This window comes from Bos taurus, chromosome 11, assembly GCF_002263795.3.
Source record: "Bos taurus isolate L1 Dominette 01449 registration number 42190680 breed Hereford chromosome 11, ARS-UCD2.0, whole genome shotgun sequence".
NCBI classification, from domain to species: Eukaryota; Metazoa; Chordata; class Mammalia; order Artiodactyla; family Bovidae; genus Bos; species Bos taurus.
Window position 1 is genome coordinate 28,589,615 of NC_037338.1, and position 12,530 is coordinate 28,602,144.

The 12,530-nt window shown below is 45.8% G+C and overlaps 1 protein-coding gene across 4 annotated transcripts in view; it reads left to right on the forward strand.

The window, feature by feature from the left end:
• PRKCE (protein kinase C epsilon) overlaps nt 1–12,530 on the forward strand; it is a 542,457-nt gene that overhangs the window by 496,916 nt on the left and 33,011 nt on the right. For all 4 annotated transcript variants that reach the window (XM_024998410.2, XM_005212581.5, XM_024998411.2 and 1 more), the window contains one exon: nt 7,153–7,291. In XM_024998410.2, the coding sequence (XP_024854178.1) occupies nt 7,153–7,291 (139 nt within the window). The remainder of the gene's footprint in view (nt 1–7,152; nt 7,292–12,530) is intronic.

A 12,530-nucleotide genomic window follows, 5' to 3' on the forward strand; every position in this document is an offset into this window, starting at 1 on the left:
GCTGTCTTTGAAATTTCTGGAAGAGAGATATGCTCCTTCCCCAAGGGAGCCTTGGTCTTACCATCCTGCCTCTAAATCAGCCCATCCCTGTCAGCCACTATGACCTCTCAGACTCTGTAGTCCCCTTCTCACCACAAAGCCTTCCTTTCCCAGCCCAAAGGATCTGGGCCCAAGCAGCAGATAGAGATTTTCAGCTCACAGATGGGTCTTGTATTTGGCATAAGGTGGTCACGGGCAGCTGTGTGGAGTTAGCATAGCATTGCTTCTCACCAACCTGTGGCCTTGGGCAAGTAACTCACCTTTTCTAAGCATTCATTTCTTCATACATTTAAAAAGGTGGTTGTTGATGCCAGATGTCAGCAGGGTTGTTGTGGTCAGGGTTCTTATCTCCCAGGATGAAATGGCAGAGGATTCCATAGGCAGATGCACCCTTTCCTGGTAGCCAGAGCACGGCTCCCAAATCCCGCTTTGGCTTCATGCTCTGGGTCAGGCCATCTTGGAGCTTTTGATCATTGTTTAAGACTTAAATTTAAGGAGCAGTTGTCCACCAGACAGCCTGCAAGGAGATGTTTAACAATGTCTAGAGCCATTTTTGGTTGTTACGAATTGGTGGGTGGGGGTTGCTAAGAGCATCTAATGTGTAGAGATGGGGATGCTACCAAACACCCTACAACGCACAGGACAGCCCTCCCACAACAAAGAATTATCCAGCATCAAATGCCAATCCAATGTGCCAAGGGTGAGAAACCCTGGACCAGAGGGACAGTATGTGACCTGCTCCCTAACTCTCCCTCCAGCCCCTACACAGCCCATTTGGATCTCTAGCAGCTGGGGGACAAATGGAGCCTCCATGGAAGTTCTCACAAATCCTCCATCTAGTAGGGAAATACAGGAAGATAGCCTTCATCCAGGTGCCACATGACAAGTGTATTCTGCCTGAGGAGGAAATTCTAGGAGCACCCCCCTAAAATCAGGAACTACCAAAAGTGCTCACTATCACCATTATTCTTTAGCATTGTTCTCAAGGTTCTAGTCAATACAACCAGATGGAAGAAATAGGTTAGAAATAGAATCACTGAAAAGGAAGAGATAAAAATAATCACTAATACAGATGATTTGGAAAAGCCAGGAGAATCAACTGGAGAACTCCTTTACAAAAACAAAAGTTCAGTATAGCGTCAGAGCACAGAATGGCTGGCAGAAATCAATAGTTAGTACAAACATGTGTAACTTGATAGAAAATATAATGGAAGACAAGACTGTATACAATAGAAATGTAAAATGTAAAATAGTAACTTGGGTTATTTAGAAGTAGATTCAGTTTGCAATTAACATGTAAAATCCAGACAACAGTGCTTTAAATAAAATATAAGTTTTTCTTTTTCATGTGAATGTTATTTGGAAGTATAGGTAGTCCAGTGACCATTCCTGGGGCAGGGTCCTTATCTTCAGGGTTGAAGGTGGCTGCTAGGATCCAGGCATTACATCCACATTCAAGTAATAGGCTAGAGGAAGAAACGAAAGAGAAGAGTAAGGCTCTTCCTTTCAAGGAGACTTTCACACATCTGATTGGCTAGAACCTAGTCACATAACCATGCCCAGCTCTAAAGAAGGCTATAAATCCTAGTTTATAGCTGCATCGCTGTGTGCTTGGCTTAAAAGAAATCAACATTCTTTCACTATGGCAGAGAGTGAGAGTGAATATTGGGACCACGGGCAGGCTGCCATGAAATGTAACAAAAAGGTTAAAAGATCTACGAGAGAGAACTTTAAAATGCTCCGACAGGACACAGACGAGACTTGAACAAATGGAAAGACAAACAATGATATTGAATTGGAAGACTCAACATCACAGAAAGATCAATTCTCCCTGAGTTAATTTATAACTTTAAACATGTTTCCAATAAAAACATCACTAAGAATTTTTTTTTAAACTAGACAGATGATTCTAAAGTTCAAATGGAAAAATAAATAAGCAAGAGTAGCCAGGAACTTTTGAAAAAGGAGAAGGAGGGGACCAGCCCTACTGTCAATTAAAATATATTTTAAACCTACAATAATTTAAAAAGTGTGGTACAGATCAACGTTATAGAGTGAAGAGTAAAGGAATAAATCCAAATATATATGGACATTTAATACCAGTATTTGATAAAGGTAGTTTTTCAATTAATGAGGAAAAGATGAACTATTTAACATATGGGATTAGGACACTTTACTAGAAGTCTGAAAACAAAGTTGGATCTATACTCCCCACGTTTTATCAAGATAAATTCCAAGCATATCACGGACTTATCTTTATATAATGAAAGCATAAAAGTACTAGTGAAAACCCTTGGGAGAATGCTTTTATAACTTTGAAATAGGTAGAACAAAGCCTTTCAAATGAAAACATAAACTCTAAAACCTATAAAATTAAACATCAGTTCACTTACATCAAAAATAATATTGGCCTGGCAAGAACTGGCATAAGCAATGTCAAAGTCAAAGAATAACCTGGGACAAGCATTTGCAGTTCTTAGCCCACACAAAGGTTGTTTCCTAATACAGAAAGAACTCCTGACAATCAACAAAAAACACACACCACAAAAGGAAAATGGGTAACAGACAATTCACGGAGAAAAAAAAATACAGATCACTTTTAAACCTAGGAAAATTGCTCAAACGTACAGAGACACCTAAGGATATATACTGAAGTACTGTTTTTACCTATCAGACTACCAGAAACCTGATAACACACCACGGTAGCAAGCAGGAACAATCACCTACGCTTCTGGAAGTATAAATTGTTCAACCTCCAAGGAGAGCAGTTTGACAACATTCATCAAAGTCTACATTTTTGTACTATTAAACTCAAATTTCTAGGATATATGCACAATTACCTTCATATATGTAAAGATTTCATATGTACAAGCTAAGTCACAGCAGCGCTATTTATAATAGCACAATATTAGAAGCATCTTAAACAGGCTCCCCCAAAATATGATGGAGTATTATGCAACCATAGAAAAGAATTTGGAGGCTCTTCATGTACCAAGACAGAAAGATTTCCAGTATATCCAGTAAATAAGTAAAAGACACAAGGTACAAATGAGTGCATATAACAAGCTCCCAGTTAGTTAAAGGGGGGAAATGAATGTGTATTCACATTTTCTTATTTACATCTAAAGTGTGACCAAGAGGATGCACAAGGAATAAGTTAAAAGCAATTGCCTGTAGCGGGGAAGGGACAGAGGCAGAGGGGAGAATGTTTCCTATACGCCCTTTACACATGAATACATGAATGTATTACCTATTGAAAAAGATTGAGTGAAACTATTACTAGATCAGCTTAATAAAGGCCAGTCACATTGGCTCATATATAGGGAAAGGGATGTTGCTGTATTTGTTTCCATTATTAAAAGAAAAAAAAACCTATTCCTTAAACCAAAGGATCAATGATTTCGAACTGTGGTGTTGGAAAAGACTCTTGAGAGTCCCCTAGACTGCAAGGAGATCAAACCAGTCAATCCTAAAAAAAAATCAACCCTGAATACTCATTGGAAGGACTGATGCTCAAGCTCCAGTACTTTGGTCACCTGATGCAAAGAGCTGACTCATTGGAAAAGACCCTGATGCTGGGAAAGATTGAAGGCAGAAGGAGAAGAGGGTGACATAGGATGAGATGGTTGGATGGCATCACCAATTCAATGGACAGGAACTTGGGCAAACTCTGGGAGATAGTGAGAAAGAGGGAGGCCTGGCATCCTGCAGTACCTAGAGTGGCAAAGAGTTAAACATAGCAACTGAACAACAACCCCATAAACAATGTTCCAGTCCTCAAAAGTGCCCTGACCTTGTATTTGGGGATTGAATAGAGAAGGATTCATGTCTAGGCAGGAGCCCCTCTTTGCAAAGCTGTCAGTCCACAAGTTTGGCAAGTACCTACTCCTTGCTCATCCATGACCCAAGGGCCAGGGGAAATTTCTCTCAAAAGGAAAAGTTCAGTCACTCTCCCATGCAAACTGGACTGCAGAGAAGGCAAGGCTGGGAAAGGACTGTTTCTGACCCCGCTAATTGGGGAAGCTTAGACATCCCTAGAAAGAGGCAGCACTAAAAGCCCAGAGGAGAGAAATCCTGGGGCAGGAAGAGCAAGTAGAAAGGCAGGGAACAGCAATGCGGTTGGAGAAGGGAGGGAGACCACGAGGGGACCACTCTTCAACCGGCTGCGCAGCAAGCAGAATTTCAAGGCTGCCCCCTTCCCCCAGCAGTCTTCATCCCCGCCCCTCCTCTCTCTTTCTCCACCTGAGCAACCCTGGCCCTGGGCTTTCCTGAGCACTGCCATCCCCTGAAACCCCACCTGGGAACTCACTGAGAGCCTGAGACAGGACATGTTTGGTCCCTGTGGTATTTTTCTTTTTACTGAGACTAGAAGACCCCCCAGAGAAATACAGTTCCACTAAGGGTGATGGCACCCCACTCCAGGACTCTTGCCTGGAAAATCCCATGGATGGAGGAGCCTGGAAGGCTGCAGTCCATGGGGTCACTGAGGGTCGGACAAGACTGAAGTAACTCAGCAGCAGCAAGGGCCTTTCAGGCACCCAGGGGTCTTTCAAGCTATGCTAATCTTTCCTGTTACAAAGGAAAGGAACATAAATCATGAAGTCTTCCCTGGGACTTGGTTTCGTGTGGGGAGTTGAAGTTTAGATAAATATAGACGGTGGAGGGGGAATCTGAGGAATATGTCAGGCACCAGTGACAAGAGCAGGAAGAGATGCTTTGGCCTGGGGCCTCCCTTCACCACAGCAGAGGGGCAGCTGCCAGCAAAATGTGCCCCGCCCTGGGGGCCACCCTGGCCTTCATCAGGAGTGGCTTCTGTCTCCTAGAAGCAGAGGGGCAGAGAGCCCAGGGATGATGTGCGCCTGGGCCAGGGCAAGGGAGGGCAGAGAAGAATGGGAGACAGGGAGGAACTGAAGGTTCACCTTCTCTTACTCTGAGTAGGAGCCCCAAGCAGAAGGAAAGGCTGAGCCTGATGGACCGGAAATGCTGAGTCCCGATTTTCAGAATGAGGGCAAGGTTCAGGCTGGCTCAGAAGCTACTGAATCTATTCCATTCACATAGAAGCAAACGAGTCTTTCCTGTGACGTAACGAACATTTTCAAAGAGAGCGCTTTGATCAATGGCGTGCGGGGCTCCTTTTAAATTTGGGGTTGGTGGCTGGCATTGAAAATCTGTCACTGAGAAGGCCAGAAGGTGGGGGAGTGTCATACCCAGAGGCAGTGGTGCCCACCTTCAGGTTCTAGTTCCATCAGCACCCTGTCACCTTACAGAAATCACTTACCTCTTCCGTCTTCCCTTGGTTAGTTTCTGCCACTGTCATGCAGAGAGTGCTTTTCCTAATTGTCGGTTGTTCAGAATAGGACTGTGGTTTGTCGATGACCAGGTGTGCTTCCTGCAGGCTTTGGTTATTAGCAGCCTGAGTGTTGCCATGGTGATCATGGTGGGCAGGAGTGGGTCTTAGAAGGCAGCTCCAGTCTAGAGAGCAAGTAGGGGCCCTAACTCGGTGGAGCTATGGAGTCAGCCACTCGCATGTTTGCAGGACTCCCAGCTCCCGCTCTGTTGCCTCATGTGTAAAGTTGTTGAAGATGGGCTACTTTGACACACCACAGTAGTCCTTCCCACCAGCGCATGAGATTACAGACCTGCACAGGACCTAACGCCTGTAGTGACTATCACCCAGGCTACCTGAGCCCAGGTCGTGTTCCTCTCGTCATTTCCCACCCTCATTGCCCCAGCTAGAACCCAGCCTTGACCACACACAGTGGCCAGAGAGGGGACTTGGTGAGCCCTGGTCCCAGGGGCTCGGCTGATCAGATCCACTCTTCTTTCTGTAGTTCCCAGGCATTTGCTTAGAGCAGCACATTTTATGTGCTTTCTTTTTTCTCAAGAAGTCCCAGCTGTACGAGGAAATGGGGCCACGGGTGCAAGACAGGCCAGCCTTAGAGTGCTTCCTGCTGCACCTTTGCACTCAGGCCTGGATTCCTGACGGTGGCTGGAGTTCAAGTCCAGACGCCAGCAGGCCTGTGAGAAAGGTCCCTCTTGCTCTGTGTGCTGTGGAATCAGCTGTCTTTGCAAGACCCCCCACCCCCACCCCAGAGTGACTGCTGAGAGAGACCCAGGGTGAGGACCTCCATCTGGATCTTTCTATGAGACAGGTCTAGAATTTGCAGACTTTCCTGGTAAGGGATTTATCACCCAGAATCCTAGATTATATGCGAGGTCTTACGTGGAACCCCAAACTGTAGAACTGGCCATGTGGGAGCCGCACTGGCTGAGGCCTGAGAACCACCCAGCTTTATGGGTCCGGGGAATTGCAGCTTGTGTGCCTTCTTTCCTGCACTCAGCCCCTTCCCCCCCTCAGCCTGCTTGCCCCCAGGAGGCTGATCTTGCAAATGCTTCCTGCTTGTGCAGGCTGGGCTTCAGTTATCCTCAGCCCTTCACCATGAATGTCAACTTCCTTCTTCCTGGTATCCTAGGCTCCTGATGGTTGTTTTCAACATGCCTGTCCTGCCTCACTATATCCTGGGACCCAGGTCTCTGGTCTCCTCATCGCCTTTTGCATCTATCATGCTGGCCCTCCCCTCCCTCTCACCTTTTCTCTTCATGTTCTGTCCTTTCTCTTGAGAGTCAGTTTCCTGGAAGCCCTCCCTACCTACACCAGCCATCAGTGATCTCCCCACTGAAAACAATAACTCACATAGTGCCTTGTAAAGTAGCACTTGGTTCTTACGTGTTTTATCTGCTTCCCTGGCTCCAGTATGTCATTCTTGTCCTTCCAGCTGATTCCTATGACTAACACATGATCTGAATAACACAAATTTCCACATATAGTAGGGCTTCAATGAATAGCTGCTGACTTTTTTAAACCAAAGAGGGTTTAGACATTCCTGAGGTTACAGAAATTCCTCCCTCATGTTGGAGTAAATGGGGTCATCTTTGGGGGGGTGGCCATGTGGGTGAGAGCCCTGGACTGTGGTCGGTTTTTGGCAGGTAAAGCCTCCTTGAAGACTTCCCTTTCTGTAGCAGATTTCCCTGAGATGTGCATATCTCTCCAACTAGAAAGGTCATATTGGGATAAGTGAAGCATTAATCATGTGGTTCTGCCCTGTCTTATAGGGATTTGAAACTGGACAATATCCTTTTGGATGCAGAAGGTCATTGCAAGCTGGCTGACTTTGGGATGTGCAAGGAAGGGATTCTGAATGGTGTGACGACCACCACTTTCTGCGGGACACCCGACTACATCGCTCCCGAGGTAAGACCATGAAGATAAGGGGCTACATCCTCCCACTGCCAGTGCTGAGGCCTGAGTTCATCCTCATGTGTTGGGGTCATCTAGCAGTGCTGGGTGAAGGCTCTGGAAAACCAGGATGAATTCCAGGGAGGAGGGAAAAAAGGAAAGGTAAAAGGCATATCAATTTCTCCATAAGGAAGTGGTGGTGATGAGGAGAGAACGGTGAACTGAGAATAACAGGCCTTTCCCTGAAGCTAGCCAGGCCCTCACTGAGCATCCCATCTCATCCCAGTCCAGAAGCATCACGAAGCTAGGACCAAGCAATGTTTGTTGACTTGTATTATTGTTTTTACTTTTCTTAAGGTAGTACTGGGTTTTATTTTTTAATTATTTATTTTTGTTGGCTGTCCTGGATCTTGGTGGCTGCACAGGCTTTTCTCTAGTTGCAGGGAGCAGGGGCTCTCTCTGGCTGTGATGTGTGCCCCTCATTGTGATGGCTTCCTCATCACAGAGCACAGGTTCTAGGGCACGTGAGCTCCAGTAGTTGCAGTTCCTGGGCTCCAGAGCACAGGCTCAGTAGTTGTGGCACGTAAGCTTAGTTGCTTCATGGCATGTGGGATCCTCCCCAGTCAGGGATTTAACCTGTGTCTCCTGCATTTATAGGAGGATTCTTTACCATTGATCCACCAGGAAAGTTCTATTTTCACTTTTTAGTAACCAGAGCAAAGGAGCACCATTGATAAAGGCGGAGTTTAGCTATACAGCTTCAATTGCCTACAGTAAAACCAAAAATTAGCTGCCGTTTCTAATGTATCATGGATTCTGCATACCAGGCACACAAGGTTGATCAGGAAGAGGAGCGCATCTGAGCCTCGTTTTAATGGAGATCAGAGATGTTCACTGTGAGCCTCACCAATGGGTTGCCTTTTATGAAAGTTGCTTAGATATTTTGTTCATCATAATATGTTTTCTTTGCTCTGAGTTTTCTCCAGGTCAGTCTGCCCAGACTGAGAGATACCTGGTGTGGAATGATTCAGATTTAAGACATGGTCTGTCACAGATATTTAATAAAAATGGTCTCAAGGGTTCTGAAACATGTGAGGTAAGAAGGAAGTACTAGTCCCCTTAAGCATTGTCCATGGTGAGTAGGAGTTAGCACAGCCAGATTTCATTTCCTTCCAGTGGGCACTGTTCGAGCACCTGCTAGACAGAAAGTGGTGTGAGGATGAAAAATGACTGAGACCCTGGTGGCTCTCCTAAAAGGCCTTTGTGTCTCGAGAGAGTGACAGCTAGTTCAGCAGAATAAACAGGTACACAAGATGGTAACCTCAGGACTCAGGGAAGGTTTCTTAGGGCACCTGGTGGATGAATTGAGTTGCAGAGAGTCAGCAGGATTTCCTTTGGTGGTATGCAGTTGCGGAGGTGGGGAGGGGTGGGCATTCCCGAAAACAACAGGAAGGGTTGGGGTGGGTGTGGGGTTGGGGAGGAGATTCTGTGTCCCTGGGCTCTGAATCCTTTAAGGCAGAGACTTTGTTTCTAATCTCTGGCAGACAAATCAGTCTCTTAGTAATGGTTTGTTGAATGAATAAATAAATAAATAGGAACTTGTAATACTCCAACATGAGCAAAGCCTGGAGGATGAGAACATTCTTGGCCTTTTTTAGAAAGGAAGATGGTATGGCCAGAACAGAGGATTTCTTAGTGCTCTTAGTAATGAGCAAGATTAGGAAAAAGGACCAAGGAAAGGGGCCTTTATTCTATAGGATCTGTGGATCCACGGAAGTTTTCCCAGTGGAGGGAGGGGCATCATCAGACCTGTCCCAGAAAGAAGACAGGCAACAGGAATGTATATCAGAAGCTAGAGGGCCAGAGAAGATTGGTTGAGGGTTTTTACAGCCCAGATAAGACACAGGGAGGCCTGAGGAGGTCCGCAGAGTGAGGATGGTAATAGGTAAAGTCTCACTGGAACTTCTATCTTCTAAAAGAGTAGAGATTTCAGACTGCCTCTACTAGTAAGTTCTTTTAGTGGAAACATTAGGAGTTTAACCTTCAAGGAGAAATGGAAAGCAAGGGCTCTCAGTTGAGACCTGTTTTTCCACCACCATCCTCATTCACTCTTTGTCATCAGAATGGTTGGTACTAGGCCCTCGGTGAATTGATGTCAGAGTCAAAGGCTTGACTGCTTAGTGTAGTAGTCAAGGACCCAGCCCAAGACAAACATTCACTTTATGATGAACAGAACACCCACACGACTTTGATGAAAGGCAACCCGTTGGCAAAACTCACAATGGATAGCTGTGGTTTCTGTTTTATCGTGGGACCCAGACACTGAGCCTTCTTGCTCTGCGCTGTGTCTACTATGCAGCACCACCACTCTGTGTGAAATGCCAAGTGATTCCTGGCCCTACTGTAGGCAAATTATAGCTGATGAGGGCATTGCTACCTTTATCAAAGGGTCACTGAGAAGGTTAAATGAAATTATGCCACTAAGGCATTTAGCCCAGTGCCCAGACCACAGTAAGTATTGGGTCAACAGTGGCTCCATCACAGTCATCATGGTTGTTGGGTCATGCAGTGGGGTGGGCAAAGCACAGTACTAAGAGTTGAGAATCCAGGCTGGACTTAACCACTAAAGCCCCCATGTGACCTTCACCAAGTCACAAAATATTTTTGACCCTCAGATTCTTCATCTTTCAAGTGGGAATGATAATTCCTGCCCTAGCCGCCTCATCAAGCGTTTTGAGAATCTAATGCGATTAGAGCATGGAAATGCTTCAGAAAGCATAAGCCTATATCCAAATAGGAGGGGTTGTGAGGTGCCTGGCTAACCCTGAAACCAGAGACACCTTCTGAGGCACTGACTCTACCCTGAGGCTTCTCTTTCCACCACATGCCCCTGGCTGACCTCCATGACAACCCCTCCCCTATCTCCTCACCTGCTCCCCAGACAATGGTGGCCAGCCCTGGGAAGTGCCTGGCGTCATTAGGCCCAATGCCTGTTCTTCTCCCCCAGCTCTGACCCATCTAGGGGTTGGCTGCCATGCCAGGTACCCTCCCAGGGCATGTGAAGACTTGCCTTCTCACCAGCTCCATCCATGACAAGGTGATTGGAAGCAGATAATTAGGGTCAAACCTGAGGAGGATTTTATCAAAGATGCCACCCCAAACAGGAAGCCTTGGGAGGCGCCTGGGGAAAGGTGGGCAGTGCAGCTCTGGTGGTTTCCTTAGCACCATCCTGTCTGAGCACACACGGGGTCACCTGGAAGCTACCTCCCCACCACACCCAGCTGTACCAGCCCTGCCCTGAGGTTAGCGGGTAGCTACCTTAGCACCAGGGTCCCCAGAGCCCAGGAGAGAAGGGAGCATGCCCTGGAAGACACACACAGTGGTCACACCTGGCAGCCAGTCTCCCTGAGTGTTGCAAACAGGCTAGTCACAAGTAGATCCAGAAAACTGCTAAAGCCCCTATCCTCTGGTGGCTTATGGATGCCCTGGGGAGACAGTTGACCATGAAAAAAAAAAAAATAGCTAAAATCATGATAGTATGTGGAAAGTGCCTGTCAAATCTTAAGGCCAGAGGTCTTAGGGTGCCAGAGGTCTTAGGGTGCCAGAGACTAGGAGAAAGGTTGGAGAAATCCAGGAAATCTTTTTGGAGGAAAGCTTTTGGTGATAACCATGACCTTGAAGGTGGTACCACAGTGAGCCAGGCTGGGGCTCTGGGTCTTTCAAGGTTGAGGGAGGCTCAGACTTTGGCTTTGGCACCGAGCAGCTTTACTGGCTTCTCAGTGGAGCCTATATCTTTGACCTTTCAGATACCATGTACTGACCACTGGACTAAGACATCAAAGGTCCTAACCAAGCAGATTACCAGCCCCAAATAATTTAAAGTTGGCTGCATTTGCTCACATTCCTTTTCATTCTAAGTTCTAAAGAGTCCTAAAATGTGCATTTTTTTTTTTTTTTTTTTTTACTGTTGTCAAAATGCTTCTCCCACCTTTTGATTTAATCCCAAGCAGTCTGCAACCTTGAGAAGGGCATTTTGAGCAGACCTCAGACCAGATACCTGAGTTCAACCTCGTCTTCTGTCTGGTAATCTGAGAACTGAGCTGGAGCTTCATTCTGAAATAGGTGACCTGAGAAGTTACCTGCCTGGGGTGACCCGCAGGCTGGATGACCATTGCCATTTGGGGAGGTGTCTTTAGAATACACCCATTTGAGGATGTGCACTCCAGTCGTGCTCCTCCTCCCTTCACTTTTTGGAATTCTTTATAGAATGATAGCACTGAGAGCAATTAGAGATGACCTCTCACCTGCCCCGCTGTCTCTGGGCAGCACCTCGCCTGGTCCTACTGACTGATAAGAAGAAAATATCACTGTGGAGTGGGAACATCACTTCCTTAGCAGTGGGGACAACCCAGCATTCTTTCTGCTCTGACCTGCTACATACTATACACACATGGAGATGAAACCTTGTAGAAGTAAGATTAGATTTAGTACCACCTTGCAATTATATAGAGCTTTGTATTTGCAGTAGGCTTTCGGAATCTTCTATCTTAATTAATCTTGTGAGGTTAAGCTGAGGATCTGAGCCTCATTGATAAATGAGGAAGTCAACTGTCTGGCTTGAGATCACCCAGAAATGTAATGCCAAACTTGGGGTGAAATTAGGTACCTCCTGGTTTATCTTCTGTCTCTAGCACCTGGCCAGCACTGCAGAAAAATTAGGAGGGGGAATTTACTTGCTTTCCCAAAAGTTCTGCAGCTTCTCGACTCAGAGTTCCTCTCCTGCACTGACATTCTGATTCTGTTTGTAAAACTTGAGTCCTCACACACCATTCTGCAGGAAGCTGATGTCAGCGTGTCTTCAGCATCATGTGCTAAGTGCATTAACCTGAGCGAGTCTGACTCCATATACTTGGAGGAAGAGGCAGGGAGAACATAGATAAGAGAAGTGGCAAATCCTTATTTGGAGGATTTGTCAAAGAAAAATGCAAAGACAAAATGCACCAGACAACCAGGATTTGATTTGAGCTCTTGGAATAGGGAGAATTTTCTGGAATGCCTGAAATAAAAACAAGGGAGTCCACTCAATATGCAAGGATCACTGACAAAACAAACCCACGTGTTAAGCTAATTAAAATCTATACCTCTTTGGTTTTCTCAGTGTGAAACTAACAAGCAATAAGTGAAATAATATGGTAAGAAATTGATGGAGTTTATTATATGTTTGAGCACAAAATTGTGAGCTAATTATAATGAA